The following is a 16,656-nucleotide window of genomic DNA, read 5'->3' as shown; positions in this document are numbered from 1 at the left end:
TGCCTGAGACCAAAACAGCATCCTTTAAAGGCGATATGAAAAATTCCTTGGCTCAAGCACTTACATGTTCAGTGCGTCCACCCAAGGGGTCCTGGGAGCTTGTGTTGAACAAGGCACTTGGTCTGTTCTGGAAGCAGGGGTCTCGAATCAGTGATGGGCCTTCTGCATCCACTGGGCCCCTCACCAGCCTGTCCCTCTGAAAGTAGGCAGCCCCGAGAGCGGACAGCAGGTCCCCCACTGAGGACATCTGATTCCCGAGCACTTTCTGAGACTTCAAGACCTTCAAACACAGGCCCGGTGAGGTCTGGGCCCAGCCGAGGGCCATGGGAGCCGCACCTACCCCAAGGAAGCAACTCAACGCTTTTCTCCCCGAATCTGGGGAGAGCATTCATTGCAAAGGTTGCTTTGTGAGCTTTCAGGCCCAGCAAGGGGCTCCTGAGAATTCATGAGATCCGTGGACATCACTGAGCCCTCACTGAAATCCAGCTTGTCCTTGCCTCATGAGCACAGGCGTGTTCACTTACTCAGACTGCCGTAGCCCCGGGGCCCACACTGGGCAGCTTCACCCACGTGCGGGTCCTGCCTCCATCTGGAGGCTGGGCGGGCAGGGGCAGGGTGTGGCAGGGGAAGGGGGTCCTCTGAGGCCATGACGGAGTGTCTCTTCCATCCTGTCTCCTGGCTTCGGGGGGTTTGCTCTCAGCCTTGGGCGTTCTTTGCCTTGTGGAGTCCTCACCGCCATCCCTGCCTTCTCCCTGTGCGCCCTTCTATCCCCGTGCCCGGCTGTCTCCTTTTTATGAGGACACCGGTCATAGCGGGTTAGGCACCCCCTCAAGACCTCGTCTTGACTAATTATATCTGCAAAGACCCTATTCCCGAATAAGGTCACATGCTGGGACATTGGGGATCAGACCTTGAGCACGTGAATTTTGAGGGGACACCATTCAATCCCCCCACAGTAGGTAAGAAACCACAGACGTAGCTGAAGAGACTGCGGAATTGGCAGCAACAGAAATCACGCTGCTTCCCATCCTGTCCCAGCCGCGCGGGTGCCTCGCAGCATGGCTTCCCTGTCGTCTGAACACTGCCCAGGCCTCATCACCCAGCGCGGCCCTGGCATCGCGGTGCCCCCCAAAATCCAGACCTGTGCACCTGCCTTCCAGAGAACCACATAGCCCAACAGGTCACCCAACGAAAACCACGCGTGACCCACACGGTCCGCAGTCCAGGGAGACGGGGCTGCTGGGAACTTTCGGTCACCTCTAGGTACTTACAAGCATTAACAGCATAACTGGCTTCCCTTCATGTTTTATGCAACTAAAGCCATTCCGAGAAGGTGTCCCTTCAGAGTCAGCAGGATGCCAATGGGATCTCTGGCCCCAGGAAAAGGTGAGAGGCCTTGCACTAGAGGACACACAGGCACAGCGGACTCCTGCCAACTCCCCTCCTTCTGCCGAGGGCTTCCTCCCTGACTAGAATGTTAGGACCATCCCCCCACCCCCGCCAATACAGTGGCTGTGAGAGGACCACAGTGGGGTCCCTGGGGTGACAGGAATGCTCCGTGTCTGGGCTGTGTCAGCAAGACGATCCCGTTAGCGGACACCCGAGAAAGGACACATGGTTTCTCTTTGCATGATTTCCCGTAACTGCGTGCGGTTCTGTTTACAATTATCTCAAAATGAAAAGCTCAGCTTAAGATTTTAAAGATACATATATATACACGCACATGTATCCCACAATGGTGTCCTAAGGAGACAAGGGCAACAGCACATCTTTGGAAAGGGCATCTCCAGGTCAGAGGTCAGCGTGGGGAATGGACCACGTCAGCAGCCAGACATGGTTGCATGGGCTCAGAATCCTAGCAGAGGAGAGCATATTCTGGCACTTTCTGAGCAAAGGAGAGGTTTTGATTCTCAGGCTTCTCATGGGGTTAGCATAACATCCATCCACCCTAAAGGAGGAAGCAGGTGGCCTGTTGGAAGAAGCACAGCTTTGGGCAGTCTGGACGGTGGTGTGAAGAGCTAACCAGGACACGGGGCTAGGTCTCGCACTGAGCCTCGCTCCCCGAGGTCCTTGGCCGGGTGGACGCCTCCAGAGATCGGCAGGACCCTGAGCTCCGTCAGTTGGTGCCGAGATGAGGAAGCCGGTCCCCAGGGACCAAGATGCAGAAGGAGGCTGACCTGTGAGCCGCCGTCTTGCTCCAGGAGCGCTGAAGGTTTCGCTTCTGCTCTCTTCTGCCCCCAATTTCCCCTTTCGTACCGTGGACCGGACCGGAGCAGCTGCGGGGTTCGCCGTCTCCCCACAGAGGGGTGCCTCCTCCCTCCCGTGACAGAGGCCAGCAGCAACTCAGAGGCAAATGAAATGCTTTTATGGATTGTCAATATTTAAACACCTTGCTGGTGCCTTAGGGCTTTGGATCTCAGCTGTCATCTATTACAGGCCTCATTACACAAAACATTAAACGCTCTATCTTATTTTCTCCACCGAAGCTCTCTGGCAAGACTTTCTCCAGGCAGGGGAGTGGGGATCTGGGAGATGGGTCCAGGTTGTCACGAGGAGCCCTTATTTTTGATAGAGTCCACCTGGCCCCCACGGGTCCCTGCCACCAAGTGTCTGGGGAGCCGGAGCAGCTTGTCTGCTGGGTCTGCCATCTCCCTGCCCAGGCAAGTCTCTGTCTTGCACCAGGGAGTCAGGCAGCTCGTCAGCTTAGTGGCTGGTGCCACGAGGCGCCCAGCGGGCTGGCGCAGGTGGGGCCAGGTGGGGACAGGTGGCAACACAGTCTCTTCCTCTCCTGCACTGTCACAGTAACCCCTGCATATCCTGTGGGGTCGCCCCACTGCCCTCCTGACAGCAGCTAGGAGATTAGTGTCTTGGGCCAGAACACGGACTCTCTCCTTTCTGGGAAGGACGGTCAGTGAGCACACGGAGCCAAGGACAGCCTTGCGAAAGAGGCACGTCTCGGGTTGTGCTACGTTTCCTCTGAGTCGGTGTTGCAAAGTTCCCTAGAAGGCCATGGAAACTGTGCAGTGGGCTTATGCAGACGATTTATTTACACAAATTATCCCAAGGCATTTTATTGTGTAGCTCACGAAACCAAATTTACATATTTACACAATAGACTGGAATGGCACTCAAGGAACTATAAATATATTTTCCTCTCTGAAGCAGCCGTGAAATTCATGTTTAGGATGGACCCGGCGCAGGCAGCGTTTTTCACAAACAGTGTGGTTAGCCCAGAGCGGAGAGCTGGCCCGCCAGAGGACAGGCCCCTGGTCCCAGGCCCTGATGTCACCCCCACCCCCCACACACACACGTCTGCGTCTCCCCGCTCATTTTGTTCATGTTCCATCTTTGGCGCTGGGACTTTTCACTTGAACAAAGAAGAAAATCAGCCTTATTCCAAAGGTTTAAGACTGATGGAAATCCCCAAGTCAGCAAATGTGGCAGGCGGGCGGCAGACAGGCGGCAAGCGGGCAGCTGCCACTGATCCAACCTCCCCGGCCTGGCGCTCGCTCCTGTCCTTACACCTGCCCAGTGCCCGCCTCCTTCTGGGTATAGGTACCCTTTGCTTCTAGACTTTCATCTCGTTTCATCTCCTGCCTTAAACCAGATCAGATAAAAGGTGAGATTTTTTTTCTTCTTTTCTCAAAGGTATTTAGCCTCGTGTTTGAACCCCACTGCTTCAGTTAGATTTCGAATGGAGACTGACCACTGACACAGAGAGAAAAGGCAGTGTTTAAGGAATAAATAGCTGACAGGCCTCCATTTGCTCGGGGCTGCGGGCTGACAGTCACGTTGCTGGTTGCGTGAGTTAGTGGAACCAGAAATCTGGGGCCCGTGAGTGACAGTTTCATTCAGCATGGAGACCCTGTTTAATTGTCCATGAAATCAAACTTTTGTGGGGGCCTGGCGTCTGTCTGAGTACCGGCAGCACACAGCTCGGTTCCACGGGCATTGGAGAGGTAAATTGAGCGGCCCGCCGATGTGCCTGAGCTGGGCTCCGTCTCAATTGAGAAGAGAGGTGTTCATGTTTCCAGGTTTATTAGGACATTATCTGGGAGCAGATGTGCCTCCTGCCGCCGGGCGGAGGGGAGGCGGGGGCCACAGGATGAGAAGGGACACGTTCTGTGGGCTGTAGGCAGGTCAGCTCCGAGGCGGCAAAAGCTATTAGGTGGGAAAGGGGTTCTTTCTTTTTTCTCTTTTTTCTTTTTTTTTTTTTTTAACATTTTATTTCTTTCTTCGAGAGAGAGAGAAAGAGAGCACAAGCAGAGGGAGGGGCAGAGGCAGAGGGAGAAGCAGACTCTCTGCCGAGAAAGGAGCCTGACACCGGACTCGATACCAGGACCCTGGGGTCATGACCTGAGCCGAAGGCAGATGCTTAACCATCTGAGCGACCCAGGTGCCCCCAAAATGTTCTTTCTTTAAGGACCTTTAGTATCTGCCTCTCTGCCTGTTTGGGGCACAGAGAAGGCTGTGAAGGCAGCAAGGACAAAGCAAAGATTCACATTCCTTAAAGAAACACCCGACCGCTGAGGAGCCAGACTGTGTGCGCCTCCCCTGAGGACGGTGGGACTTGGGGTGCATGATCCATGGGATCCCCGTAGGAACACTTGGCAAGGTTCATCTTGTAGCAGTGTCCCACTCACTTACCTTGCTGGTGGGGGGGGGGGTGGTAGCGAGAATCCGGGCAGGTGCTCCCTCAGGCGTCCAGGAACGGGGAGGGAGGACTGGCCCCCCACACAAGCGCGATTTGGGCTCACTCCCCACCCTGGACCCCCCTCCCACAGACATCAGGAGGTGTCCGCCTGAAGGTCAGCCAGGAAATTCAGAGCCCTGTGCCAGCCGGGGACTCGGCACCAGGCACCCGGCAGTCAGGGAAGTGGCTTTGGAAGACACTTCTGGTCTCTTCCGGCCCATCCTGAGTTTCCCAGGAGCGTGATGGAGGAGCTCTCCGAATGGGGAGGGAAAGCCAGGCTGAGCGTCCCGGCACGGGGCAGCCTCGCCTCGGGTCCAGAGACTGGCTGAGTCAGATCCCCAGAGCGGCCTGTAGTCCGTGCAAAGGCGTGCACGCCTCCCACGTGTTGGTTGAGATGGGAATCCGGCGCTGGGGATTATCCCAGTGCGTGGAAAATCAGTTGCACAAACCTCATTATAGCTAATAGTTCTGTAATGTTATTTTCCCCCTAATTTGTAGAGGTACTTTTCTCCATCATTGATTTATTGAGATATTTAACGGCATAATACAAATGAGAAAAGCAATCCGCGGCGGAGACAGAGTGGACGCGTCAACAGCTGGCCGTCTTTCCTTACCCACTCAGGACCACGATGGAAATGTTAGTGTAGACAGATCGCCCGGTGAATTACAAGCGACGGCCAAAATGCCGAATGCGCTAATTTTGGCAAGGAAAAATTAAGTAAAATAAAAACGAGAACATTTTCTTCTGTTAGCTCAGGAGGAAATTCTCGCTATGACTCTCCCTCCCCCAACATTTTTCAGTGGAAACGGATCACTAAATAAATTGTTCTGCATTGAGATTCGCTATCAATATTTTAAAATGTTTTTTTTTTTTGAAAAATGCACGCCATTCCTGGAGCTATGACAGAACACTTAAAATAAAATGTGGCCTTTAGGTGACGGCAGAGGAAGGGGAAATAATTTTTTTTCTTCGGTAGCAGGAAAGCATTACAGAAACATTAATGCAAAAGACACTCGGGGAACCCTCTCCAGAAGAGTTCAGACCTACTCAGAACAGTCTGAGGACACCTCTCACGCTCAGTCCCTTGATTGCAATGGTTTAAGCAACATTCATTTAAAAGAGCCTATGTTTTTTTCCTTTAGTTGCTCGAGTAGCATAAAATAGTCTACTCTTTTATTCTATTTTTTTTTCTAAGATTCTATTTATTTGAGAGAGAGAGGGAGAGGCAGTGTGGGGGCAGAGGGAGAGAGGGAATCTCAAGCAGACTTCACACTGAGTACAGAGACTGACAGGGCTCGACCCCACAACCCTGAGATCATGACCTGAGCCGAAATCAGTAGTTAGATGCTCGACTGACTAAGACGCCCACGCTCCCCTGTCAGTCTTTTTAGAGGAAAAACACTGCACGGTCCAGTCCACATTTAAAGCCCTTAGAATAGTGGCTTACTCATAGTAAGTGCAAATAAAATGTGGTGGGTATTCACTAGAAGCCTGCTTGTGCTAGGTCCTGCAAAGGGCTATGGAGATACGTAGGTGGGTGGATGGCTGGATGGATAGACGGATGGTGGAAGGAAGGAAGGAAGGAAAGAATAAATGGGTGGGCGGATGGATGGTTGGACGGGGAGATGGACGCATGGATGGAGAGATGGATGGACAGATGGGTGGTGGATGGATGGAAGGAAGGAAGGGTAAAGTGGGTGGATGGTTGGTTGGATGGTTGGCTGGATGGGGAGATGGATGGATGGGAAGGTAATCACATCAACAGGTATTTTTTGAACTCTTGAAAACCTCGAGGGCCCAGTGATGCGACGGAGTGCTCAGAAAGCCCACTGGTGGAAGCAAGCATCTCTTGCTGGAGGGTGGGAGTGAGGTCAAGAGGAGTCTGAAAGGGAGGAATGACCTTATTTAGCTGCCTCCACCCCCTGCCCTTGGACTTTTGAATTGCTCATCTGAACAGAAATCTCAGCTGATTCCCCGATGGGTGGAACAAAGCCTGAGCAAAGAGGGAGAACTTCAGTGTCTGTGGAACGATCATGTGCATGGATGGGAGGCAGCAGAGGGGAGGACGGGGCCACGGGGGCTCCCGAGGCACAGGGAGTGGCTTGTGGAGAGAAAATGCACTCTCTGCCCCCGTTACTCCCCGATCATTCTTGTGCAGAACATCCGAACGAACATGTTAGGCAGCCATCATTCCATGTGCAAACCTCAATCCGTTAGGGCCAGAGCGGGGAGACTTGAAGCTATGGCTTGCCATTTTGACATTATTAGTGGTAATGGGTACCTTGGTGAGAAATGAGTGTAACTGTGAATATTTAGAAATAAATAATCATTGCGCTCTCTTTCTGCCTCTACAGAGATTTGTACCTTTAAAATCTCATTCACATCTGTTCCTTCATTAACCTGTGGCTGTAAGGACTTAATCGGTGCAAACTCTAAATCCTATGCAAATATGGACTTGTACACTAGCAATTTTCTTTCTGTGTGCCGTTGGGCTAATCCACTTGAGCATATCTGGTGTTCCAGGCGCGTGATAAGGTCGGTGCCAGATAACCCTCAGCTCCCCGGAAAGCTGTCCATGCGTGAGCACGCATATTCAAGCACGCCTCTCCTCTGCAGATCTCCTGCTCTTTTTAAAAAGATCACATACCTGTGCCTGTAAAAGAAATTATAATTCATAAAGGATCAGCACTTCAAATGAATATTTTGGGCTCGGAGCCCACTTTTTACCAAAGCACTTCCTTCGAGATTGGGTTTATATATACGCGGGCCGTGCACGGTTTCCCTTACGTATCTCACTGTTAAAAGCACTTTACAAATAGAGCCTAGTTTAACCCTCAAAACCGATCTATGATGTAGATGCCTTTGTTGTCACCATTCTGCAGTTGAGGCCCAGAGAGGTTGGGCGCTCCACCTAAGGTCACACAGCTGAGGCATGTTAGGGCCAGGCTTTGCACGCACGCTCTCTAGACTCTAGTCCTCCTTCAGCCACAGTGCTGTGCTCTCTATGAGGTTTTGATGACCGACATCGCTGATCACGTTCCCTTGGCCCTGTTGGGAGATGCCTCAGAGTCTGATCTACCGGCTTCTTCCTGTCTTTCTGCATCTCGACTTTCTGGCTTTAATGTCAACTTTATGAATGTTTTCCCACATGTCAGGGTTTAGATAAAATCAATATGTATGTTTACTGTGGCAAAAAATATGTAAGATAAAATTCACCATTGTGACCCCTTGTAAGTGCGGGGTTCAGTGGCGTTGAGAACATGCACTCTAATGTGCAGACATCACCATCGTCCGTCTCCGGAACTTCTTCATCTTCCCAAACTGAGACTCTGTCCCCATGAACCCATAACCCCTCCCCTCCCCCAGCCCCTGGCCCCGCTGTCCACTCTCTGTGTCTGTGATTTTGATGTGTTTGGGGACCTCCTATAAATGGGGGTCTCACAGCGTTCGTCCTTCTGCGTCCAGCTTCTTTCACGGAGCATCACGTCCTCCAGGCTCATCCGTGTTGGGGCCGGTGCCAGCATTCCCTTCCTTTTTAAGGCTGAATGCTATTCCATGGTGCAGACGGACCACGTTGTTTATCTGTTCATCTGTTGACAGATGCTTGGTTGCTGCCACCTTTTGACTATTGTTAATAATGCCATGAACACGGGTATGCAAGTGTTCAGAATTCAGTATGTGTTTGTCTCATTTGCGCTCATATTCGGTAGCATTGGGGCAGAGATGAAAAAGCGAGCTGGGGTCTGGGCAGGTCAGATGCTGCAGCCAGTCCAACGGACGAACAAAGTGGAGGGCACCTCTCAGGGAGTTTGGTGTGCAGAGGCAGGGCAGAGTCCCGAGGGTGAACAAGGGCAGCCCCTGACCCTCCGTATCTCCGTGCTGGTTGTCCTGAGCGCCTTTCCTCCCAGTGAGCCGGTGACATGTCTGCCCACGACCTCACCGTGCTCACAGCTGGCTGGTAAAGACACTGTCGTGTAGTTTTCTCTGTGGGCCTCTGGTGGGATTGTCATCTCCAGTTAGGACGGGGGTGGCAGGTGCTCCAAAGAACCCAGAACCCTGGCTGGGGTGTGCGGGATGGCAGGCGACTGATGGGCAGTCGGGCCAGGGAGGCGGGATCCTGGGGCTGGGAGGGACCACGACCAGCCAGAAGGGAGCCAGAAATCCTCAACGGAAGATGACCTAAGTCAGAAACCAGAGGGAGGCCTGGAGTCTGATGGGATCCGATTGGATCCGACTGCAGGGAGAACGTTCAGCAACACGCCACTGCCCAGCCTGCAGCTGCAGCAGAGCCTGTGCACGAGGAGAGGGCTGGCCGCACACCCCGCCTCTGGCTCTCACATCATGGGGGCTCCGTTGGTGAGGGCGGCCGGGAGCCCAGGGCGGCACAGGTGCTGCATCAGAAGCAAGAGAAGAGCACCCCTCACTTCTCCCCTTGTGTCATCTCTGCAGATGAAGGCCTCTGGGACGTGTTCGCGAAGGACATCCCCCGAGGCGCCACGTCTTACACCGTCAGCCTGGACAAGCTCAGGCAGGGAGTGACCTACGAGTTCCGGGTGGTGGCCGTGAACCAGGCGGGCTACGGGGAGCCCAGCAGCCCCTCCACAGCCGTGTCAGGTAGGGAGCCCTGTCCAAGCAGGGGACGCTCTGGGTGCAGTTCTTCCCTCAGAGGGGGAGGGGATGGCTGGGAGCCATGGAGCAAAGAAAGAGGACAGCGCCCGGCACCGTGCAGGCACCAGCAGGCATGGGCCCAGCCTGGAGAACACGGTACTGGGGGAGCGGACGCCACCGGGCCCCTGACTGTCCTCACCACGCTGCGTTTAAGCAAGTCTGAATTTCTGTCTAATTTTTTCTAATCAAATACCCAGGCCAGAGTCAGAGCAGTCAGCCTGAGCTAAGCCCTGTGCAGTCTGTCCGTCCATCCTGGGGAAGGCAGCCCCCAGCCCCTCCCGTCAGCCGAAGGCTCCTTACTGGACAACCTTGGGCAAAGTCCTGGCAGCTATGGGGAGGGCTGGGGTGTCTTAGCACCCGACCCAGGTGTGTCTGATCCAGGCCTCCCCTGAGACAGCTGAGGGGCCCATGTGCACCCCAGGCCAGTCACCGCCCTATACAAAGAGCCCCAGGCTCCACTCTGGGTGAAAGAGGCAAGGTTTTTTCCCCAGAGCTCCTGGGGTGCTGACGACAGACTAGCCGCCCTCGCCAGCCCTGTGGCAAGGGGTATAACAGACACGGGGAAATCAGGAAGGGCTTCTCAGAAGAGGGAGCATGTGTCTGGCTGGCGAAGGGTGCACGGGGTGAGGCCCCAGGGGAAGAGAGCAGCGGAGACAAAGTCCTCATGGTGAGTCTTCTGTCCTGCCTGCACCTGGCATTCCTGGGGTTGCCTGGAGGACATACCTGCAGGGACCCCTTCCAACCCAGTGGTGATGGCGCCTGGGGCTCCGCTGTTGATCTGCCAGCAGCCAGAGGGATTGCGGGGAGCAGCGCGGAGGTGATTAGAAAGGGAGCTGGCAACCCACCGCAGGCAGGGGACAGGCTGGGGGTGCAGTTGGGGGGAGTAGGCAGGGAGCAGGTGGGGCACAGGCAAGGGGGCAGGTGAGGCCAGAAACCACATGGGGTGTTCCTGGGACCAAGAGAAACACGTTGTTCTTCCCCATCCTCTAGATTCGTTCAAGATGCTGATTGCTCTTGTTTAAACTGAAAATACCTTCTGTCCCACTTTGTCATGACCTTGGAGGGAGCACGGTATCTGCGGGCAGGCTCAGGCCCACGAGTCCTCGCAGCTTGTGGCAGGGTCTGCCAAGAGGAGCCCCAGTACGCCACGGGCTTCTGTAGCAGAAGACGTAGAAAAATCAAAATCTTCTCATTTCCTTCACTTTCTTATGAAAAATTTAACATGCCCCCCAGAAGAGAGACTAGAATAAGGACACCCTGGGCACCCCTCACCCCAGTCGAGCAAGTCAAGGTTTGCCCCTCTCGGTTCCTGTGTGGAACACCCACGTAAAGCAATTCCAAATGCAGAGTCTTGTGCCGCACACGCATGCAGCCAGGGGCAATGGCTCCTTCCTGCAGGAGAACACGAGCCCCTCGCCCTTCTGTTCATGGAGCCCACGGCCGGGCTGTCCTCTGAAGCCCATTGCACGCCCTTGCCAGCCGCGGCTGCCAGCAGGACAGTGGTCAGCTTCCTCCGTCCTTCAGAGCAGCGGCCCTGACCGCAGATCTGTGGGGTCCTGTCCCAGGGGCCGGGCGTAGGGTCCTGCGGGCACCCAGGCCTTTCTTTTCCACACCCACCTGGGTGGTCTTTTGGAATTTGTTGGCTCATTATACAGAGGAACTAATGTGCAGCCTGAAAACCACTAATATATTTTGGATTCAAAATGCTGCCGTCTCCCAGGACGCCCTGCGCCATTGCATTACCCAAAGGCAGCTCCCCGTCTTGTCCCCAGTGTGCACAGTCTTTAATCAACCGGTGAGAGATTTAACGTAAGGCAGAAGTTTCTTCTGGGGGCTTCAGCAGCTGGGAGGTGGACCGTGGCTTCCTATTCTGTCGGACCTGGTGCCTCCCAGCCAGCTCCCCTGCAGGGGGCGTGTGGAAGGCACCAGCGGGACCCCAGGGCCATCCGGCATCTCCCAAGCAGCAAGTCCCATTTCTCTGTTCTTAGTAAACAGAATAAAACATGAGCAGGAAGGGTGTCCTCCTTCAAAGCAACTTTTAAGTGAAACTATTTGTTTCTCAAAAAATGTTTCCCAAGATGGGGGCCAGCGGTTCTGCTCAGTTTTGCGGGAGGCAGGAAATACAGCACAGCGCAGGCCTTGGGGAGTCCCGTGGTGGCAGAGGCCTGCAGGGAGGGCTCGCGATCAGCAGTGTTCGTGCAGGTGTGGACGGGATCCGGCCTTAGATGGGAGCGAGCAGGAGTCCGCTCATGGGGCTCACGGGCTTGGACTGAGCCCCGAGGCTCATGTGGGCCACACTGAAGACTTTCAGAAAGGGACGATTTGTTTCCATCGAGGAAGATCTCTCTGGTGACAGTGTGCGGCAGAGTGGTTGGGGGGGGATGTCAGGAAGAGGGGAAGCCACCAGGAGGGGCTATGGTTGGCGGCCGTGGTGGAGCGGGTAAGGGGCCCCAGGGGCCATCTGGGAGGGAAGCCTGAGCACTGAGGATCAGAGACATCCAGGCACGCTGGTCCTTCCTCCCTTTCCCCCGGACAACATCCATAAGCAGATAAAATCAGGGGACATGGCGCGAAGCATGGTGTGGACGGGCAAGGACAGGGTGAGCTCTGGGACAGGGCGGCAAGGGTGCCCGAGGGGCCCCAGCCGGTTCCCACAGAGAAGGAGCAGCAGCCCAGGAGCTCGTGTCTGGGAAACCGGCCCATCGGCCGCCCCAGCCCACCCCAGCGCGGGGCAGGGTTCATCTTCCCTCAACTGCCTTCCTCCCCAGCCCTGGGCCGCGAACAGGTGGCAACAGTGTCCATTCCGTGTGACCGTGTGTTCCTGTGCCCCTCAGCTCAAGTGGAAACCCCGTTCTACCAGGAGTGGTGGTTCCTGCTGGTGATGGCACTTTCCAGCCTGATCGTCATCCTGCTGCTGGTGTTTGCCCTGGTCTTGCACGGACAGAACCGGAGATACAGGAGCTGCAGCACAGGTGGGGCGTCTGCCTTCCCCTCCCACCCCCACCCCGCCCCCCACCCCTCCTCTAGAAGGGCCCGTGCACTCAGGAGCCAAAATGTCCACATCTTCTCTGCTTCAACCCGTGATCCGGGCTTTGGGTTTTGTCTGCCTCTGGGTGACCAAGGGCGGGCCTCGAATTTCCTCTGGGAGGCAGCTCTGGGCAGCAAGCAAGCGCCCTTGACCCTTGAGGCCCAGGTTCACATCCAGGCTCCACCCACCAGTGAGCCGTGTGTCTCGGATCCTCCATCTCGTGGGTGGTTGGGACTCCCTGAGTCTGTTCCCTCACCCGCACCATTGCCCAAACACAACAGGATTTTTTAATATGACACAGAGAGCATCAAACAGGTGACTCACCGTACCTCTCAGTATCATGAGCACAGTGAGCCCAGGCGTGTCTCAGAAATGCTGGTGTGGTTCCTGGAGCCACGTGTGGAAACACACAACAGGGTGCAGCCATAGACCAACAGAGCGTGTACCTTACCTTACGTCCCACATTACAGCTCTAAGCCCTCTGACGCCCAGCTCACCTTTGCTTCCCCGGCATAAGCTCCATGCCTGGCATATAGTAGGTGCTTAATAAGTGTTTGTTGCTTCATGAGCCACCCCCAATCAGAGAAATGGACAAATGAATATGGGGCAAAGCTGGAACATGGCAAAACTGGACCCATTTATGGGAAGGTCAGGAACAATGCAAACGAGTGGAAGTTTCTAGAAGACAGAACACTGGTTGTCTGGCAGAGAAGTATCAATAGAGAAGGGCCGTGAGGGAACCCCTCAGGGTTCCGAGAGTGCTCTGCTCTGACTCTCTATGTGGATGGTAGTTCTACACGTAACACACGCCAGCAACCGGAGGCTTAAGATTAGTACACTCCGTGCATTCTGCTCTCCTCAGTTTTTTAAAAACTCTCATAATCATCTGTGAGACCTGTTCTTTGCACCAGCAGACTGTGACTGGGCTCTGGATGGCAGTGTGTTCCCCCCCCCCAACACACACACAGCTGTAGCTGGGCCATGCATGGGACCAGCTCTGTGACATCACCACAGCGGAGGACGGGTCCCATGGCTGGACCCGTCTGTCTTTGCTTCTTAGGAAGTTGGATCCCTGATGGGGTCCTCCCACAGACGAGTGGGCACCTGAGCCCCTAGGGGGCTGAGCGACTGGGTGGAATGGCTCCCCTCGGCCCCTGCCCCCCTGCACCATCCCTCACTGCTCCTGAAGGGTTAAAAGAACCAGGAGCTTCGCCATTTGCTTTCCTAACGTTAAGCAATTCATTCCTCCAAGAAAGGATTTATTTTTTTCTGTATAAATTCACTTCTAACAAGTGTTCGTAAATCAGACTTTATTCCTATGGGATTTACTATGTATGAATGGCATGTCATTTTACTGAGTTAATGCTATTACAGAACCCTGCGTCTGGCGCATAGAAAATCTCCCCGCTTTTCATTCTCCTTCTGCATCTGGAAAACCGGCCTGAAAAGACAGATCTGACCTGCAGCTTCTGATACTCAGCCTCACCCTGGAGTATTAATTTAACATCATAATTGAAGCCTGGGAAAAAAAAAAAAAAAGAAATCCTACTCCTCTACTGGAGTGTCTGCCTTGCTGCCAGGAGCCATGCAGAACCCAGACCTTTGCAATTATGGCCCGGCCCCCTCCCACTTGCTCCCCTCACAACCCTCTTCTCATGGGACTTCCTTTCTGAGAGCGGTTTTCTCCTGCTCACCCTCTCATCAGCCCACATCCCGCTGGCCAGCCTCTCCATCCTCCCTCCGCCTGTGTTCTGTCGGCTTCCTCTGCTGCGCACACCTCAAGCATCTGGGCCCATCCAGGGGCGCTGGGTTCACAGAAGAGAGGGCACCATGGGGTTTTAGGGAATCTGGAGTCCTTCTGGAGGACAGTGGGAGATAAATGGGAGAGATCCCCACATCCAGGAGCTGTGGTCCAGCCGGGGAAGATAGAAGGCAGACAGTAAGGAACAAGCCCGTGTGTCAAAAATGCGCTCCAGCGGGGGCTCTGTGGGCCTCTGGGAGCAGAGGAGGAGGTCTGGAAGATTCTCCCAGTTCCCAGTACAGGGACGGCCCCGAGGACGGAAAGCCATTGGAAACCTTTCAGTCCCTTTGGTTTCTCACAACTACACTGTTATTCATCTGATCTCCTGACATGTTTTAAAATATGTTTCCATACGTATTTATAAATTTATGGGTTTTGAGTGGCTTTTAGTATACCGACAGATGTCTGCAGTCATCACCACAGCCAACTCTAGAACATTTTCACCATCCCAAAGACACCCTGTCCACTACCTCCACGGTCGCCCCTTGTAAATCTACTTTCTCCTGAGATTTTGTTGTTATGTGGTTGTGAGTTTTTTTTATTTTGAAATGTGTTCAATATTTAATTTCCCTGCTTTTTAAAAAAAATATGATGCATTCTGGAAACTCTTTAGTCAGATACTGGTAAGAATATCAGTTCAGCTCTTTGGTGTCGGGCAAAATAAACACGGAAATGCCCCAGCATCATCCTTAGCATGCGGCTTCCTCCCCAGTGCGCCTCCGACTGTCTTGTGAGCCCAAGCCCGGGTCTGGGTTCTGCTTCCGGCCGGAACTCAGTGAACACCCATAGGCTGACCGGCTGGGGCTGGGCTCTTTCCTGGAACCTCTGAACCCATTCTCTCGTTCCTGCTGCAGGTAAGAGCATCTCCAACATGGAGGAGACCGTGACCCTGGACAACGGAGGGTTTGCTGCCTTGGAGCTCAACAGCCGTCATCTCAATGTCAAGAACACCTTCTCGAAGAAGAATGGGACCAGGTAGGGATGCAGTCGCTCTAACCACCCCCTCAGTGTGCCCCATCTGCCCAAAGACCTGAACCAGCCGGGGTGGGGGGCCGGCCACAGACATGCCGCCGTGCCCGCGGTCACCCACCCAACCCCAGCAGGGCAGTGTCGGGAAGGGGGCAGGAAGGGAAGGGGGCAAGAAGCATCCTACCTTCTCTGCAACTACAAAAAGCAGGCAGATCTCAGGCAGGAGGGGACTGAGTTCGGGAACCCCCAGCCCCCGGCTGGCCCTCTAGGGGGCCGGCTGTGCACGTGCGATTAGCGAAGTCCTGCTTCACACACTGTCACGCAACACTGTGGTGGACTGATCGCCAGCAAGGATGTCCTCTCACTGACGTGACGGCGGCCACAGGGCGGGTCAGGAGGCCCCCGGGGAAGGTATCCGCGGCCCAGAGCTACCCTGAGCCTGTATCCGTCCCTCACGGCCCCATTCCTGTCCTAGGTCCCCGCCCCGGCCCAGCCCCGGCGGGCTGCACTACTCAGACGAGGACATCTGCAACAAGTACAACGGAGCCGTGCTGACCGAGAGCGCCAACCTTAAGGAGAAGTCGGTGGATGCTTCGGAATCCGAGGTCAGTGCTTGCAGCCGCCGTCCCCTGCCTCTGTGAGGAGCGCTCTGCCTTCCCGAGGCGCTGCCCCTTGGGTCCCATCTGCGTCTCAAAGCCACAGGAGCCAACAGGGCAGGTGGCAAGTGACTCCCTTTTATAGATGAGGAAAGTCCACGCTTCAGCCCCTTTGGGCCTGAGGTCACAGGTGCTGGGCCAGCTCTCAGATTAATACCTCACCGAAGTGGCTTCTGATCCCAGAGCTCACTTTCCATGTGACTTCAGGAAATAAAGCGTGTTTTCTGGTGGTGACCGTAGAACCTGGCCTATAGACCCCAGCTGGAGGGGTGGGCAGCCTGAGCCTGCAAAACCCACCAAACCTGGGACCCCGACCCTGGCAGCCCTTCCCCTCCCACCTGCCCTGCCTTGTGCTGAAGCAGGACTTAGCCACTACCATTCTGGGACCATGAGAGGCTCTGGGAAGCTCTGACTTGTCCCCATCCTCACTGAGCAGATGGACGTGGGAGATCTTGCCCCCAAGGTGCGTCCCCTGCCCGGGACCCACAGGCCTGCCTATATGTGAGGCCTTCTGGGCCCCTGAGTGTTCATGTGCAGAGCTGAGCTCGCCCGGGGACAAGGCCTCCATCAGCGAGCAGGCAGGGGAGGATGTCATCCAGGGGCAGCGGTGGGAGGCTCCCGCAGGGGCTCAGCCCCCCCACCCCCAGCCCCTGGAGCATGCCCTCCCCCCCACCCCGAGGGTGCGGCCTCCGTGCCTCACATTTAGGAGCAAAACCAGCTATACGGCCGTAGGGAGGTGGTCCTCCATCAGTCCCTAACCTAAGCTCTTTTATTTCTCATATGCCAAGTCTTGAGAGAGAGGAAAATCACCAAGCCATTTGCTGGACACGTAGGCCTGCC

General features: G+C 54.9%; 1 protein-coding gene across 2 annotated transcripts in view; it reads left to right on the top strand.

Moving 5' to 3' along the window:
• SDK1 (sidekick cell adhesion molecule 1) overlaps window positions 1-16,656 on the top strand; it is an 865,094-nt gene that overhangs the window by 836,321 nt on the left and 12,117 nt on the right. For both annotated transcript variants that reach the window (XM_080830507.1, XM_080830508.1), the window contains exons 41-44: window positions 9,144-9,308; window positions 12,197-12,334; window positions 15,046-15,166; window positions 15,636-15,765. In XM_080830507.1, coding sequence (XP_080686633.1) covers window positions 9,144-9,308; window positions 12,197-12,334; window positions 15,046-15,166; window positions 15,636-15,765 — 554 coding nt within the window. The remainder of the gene's footprint in view (window positions 1-9,143; window positions 9,309-12,196; window positions 12,335-15,045; window positions 15,167-15,635; window positions 15,766-16,656) is intronic.

The sequence above is a fragment of the Martes martes genome (assembly GCF_963455335.1).
Source record: "Martes martes genome assembly, chromosome: 18".
In the NCBI taxonomy this organism is placed as follows: domain Eukaryota; kingdom Metazoa; phylum Chordata; class Mammalia; order Carnivora; family Mustelidae; genus Martes; species Martes martes.
This window is presented reverse-complemented; position numbering and strand designations above follow the sequence as displayed.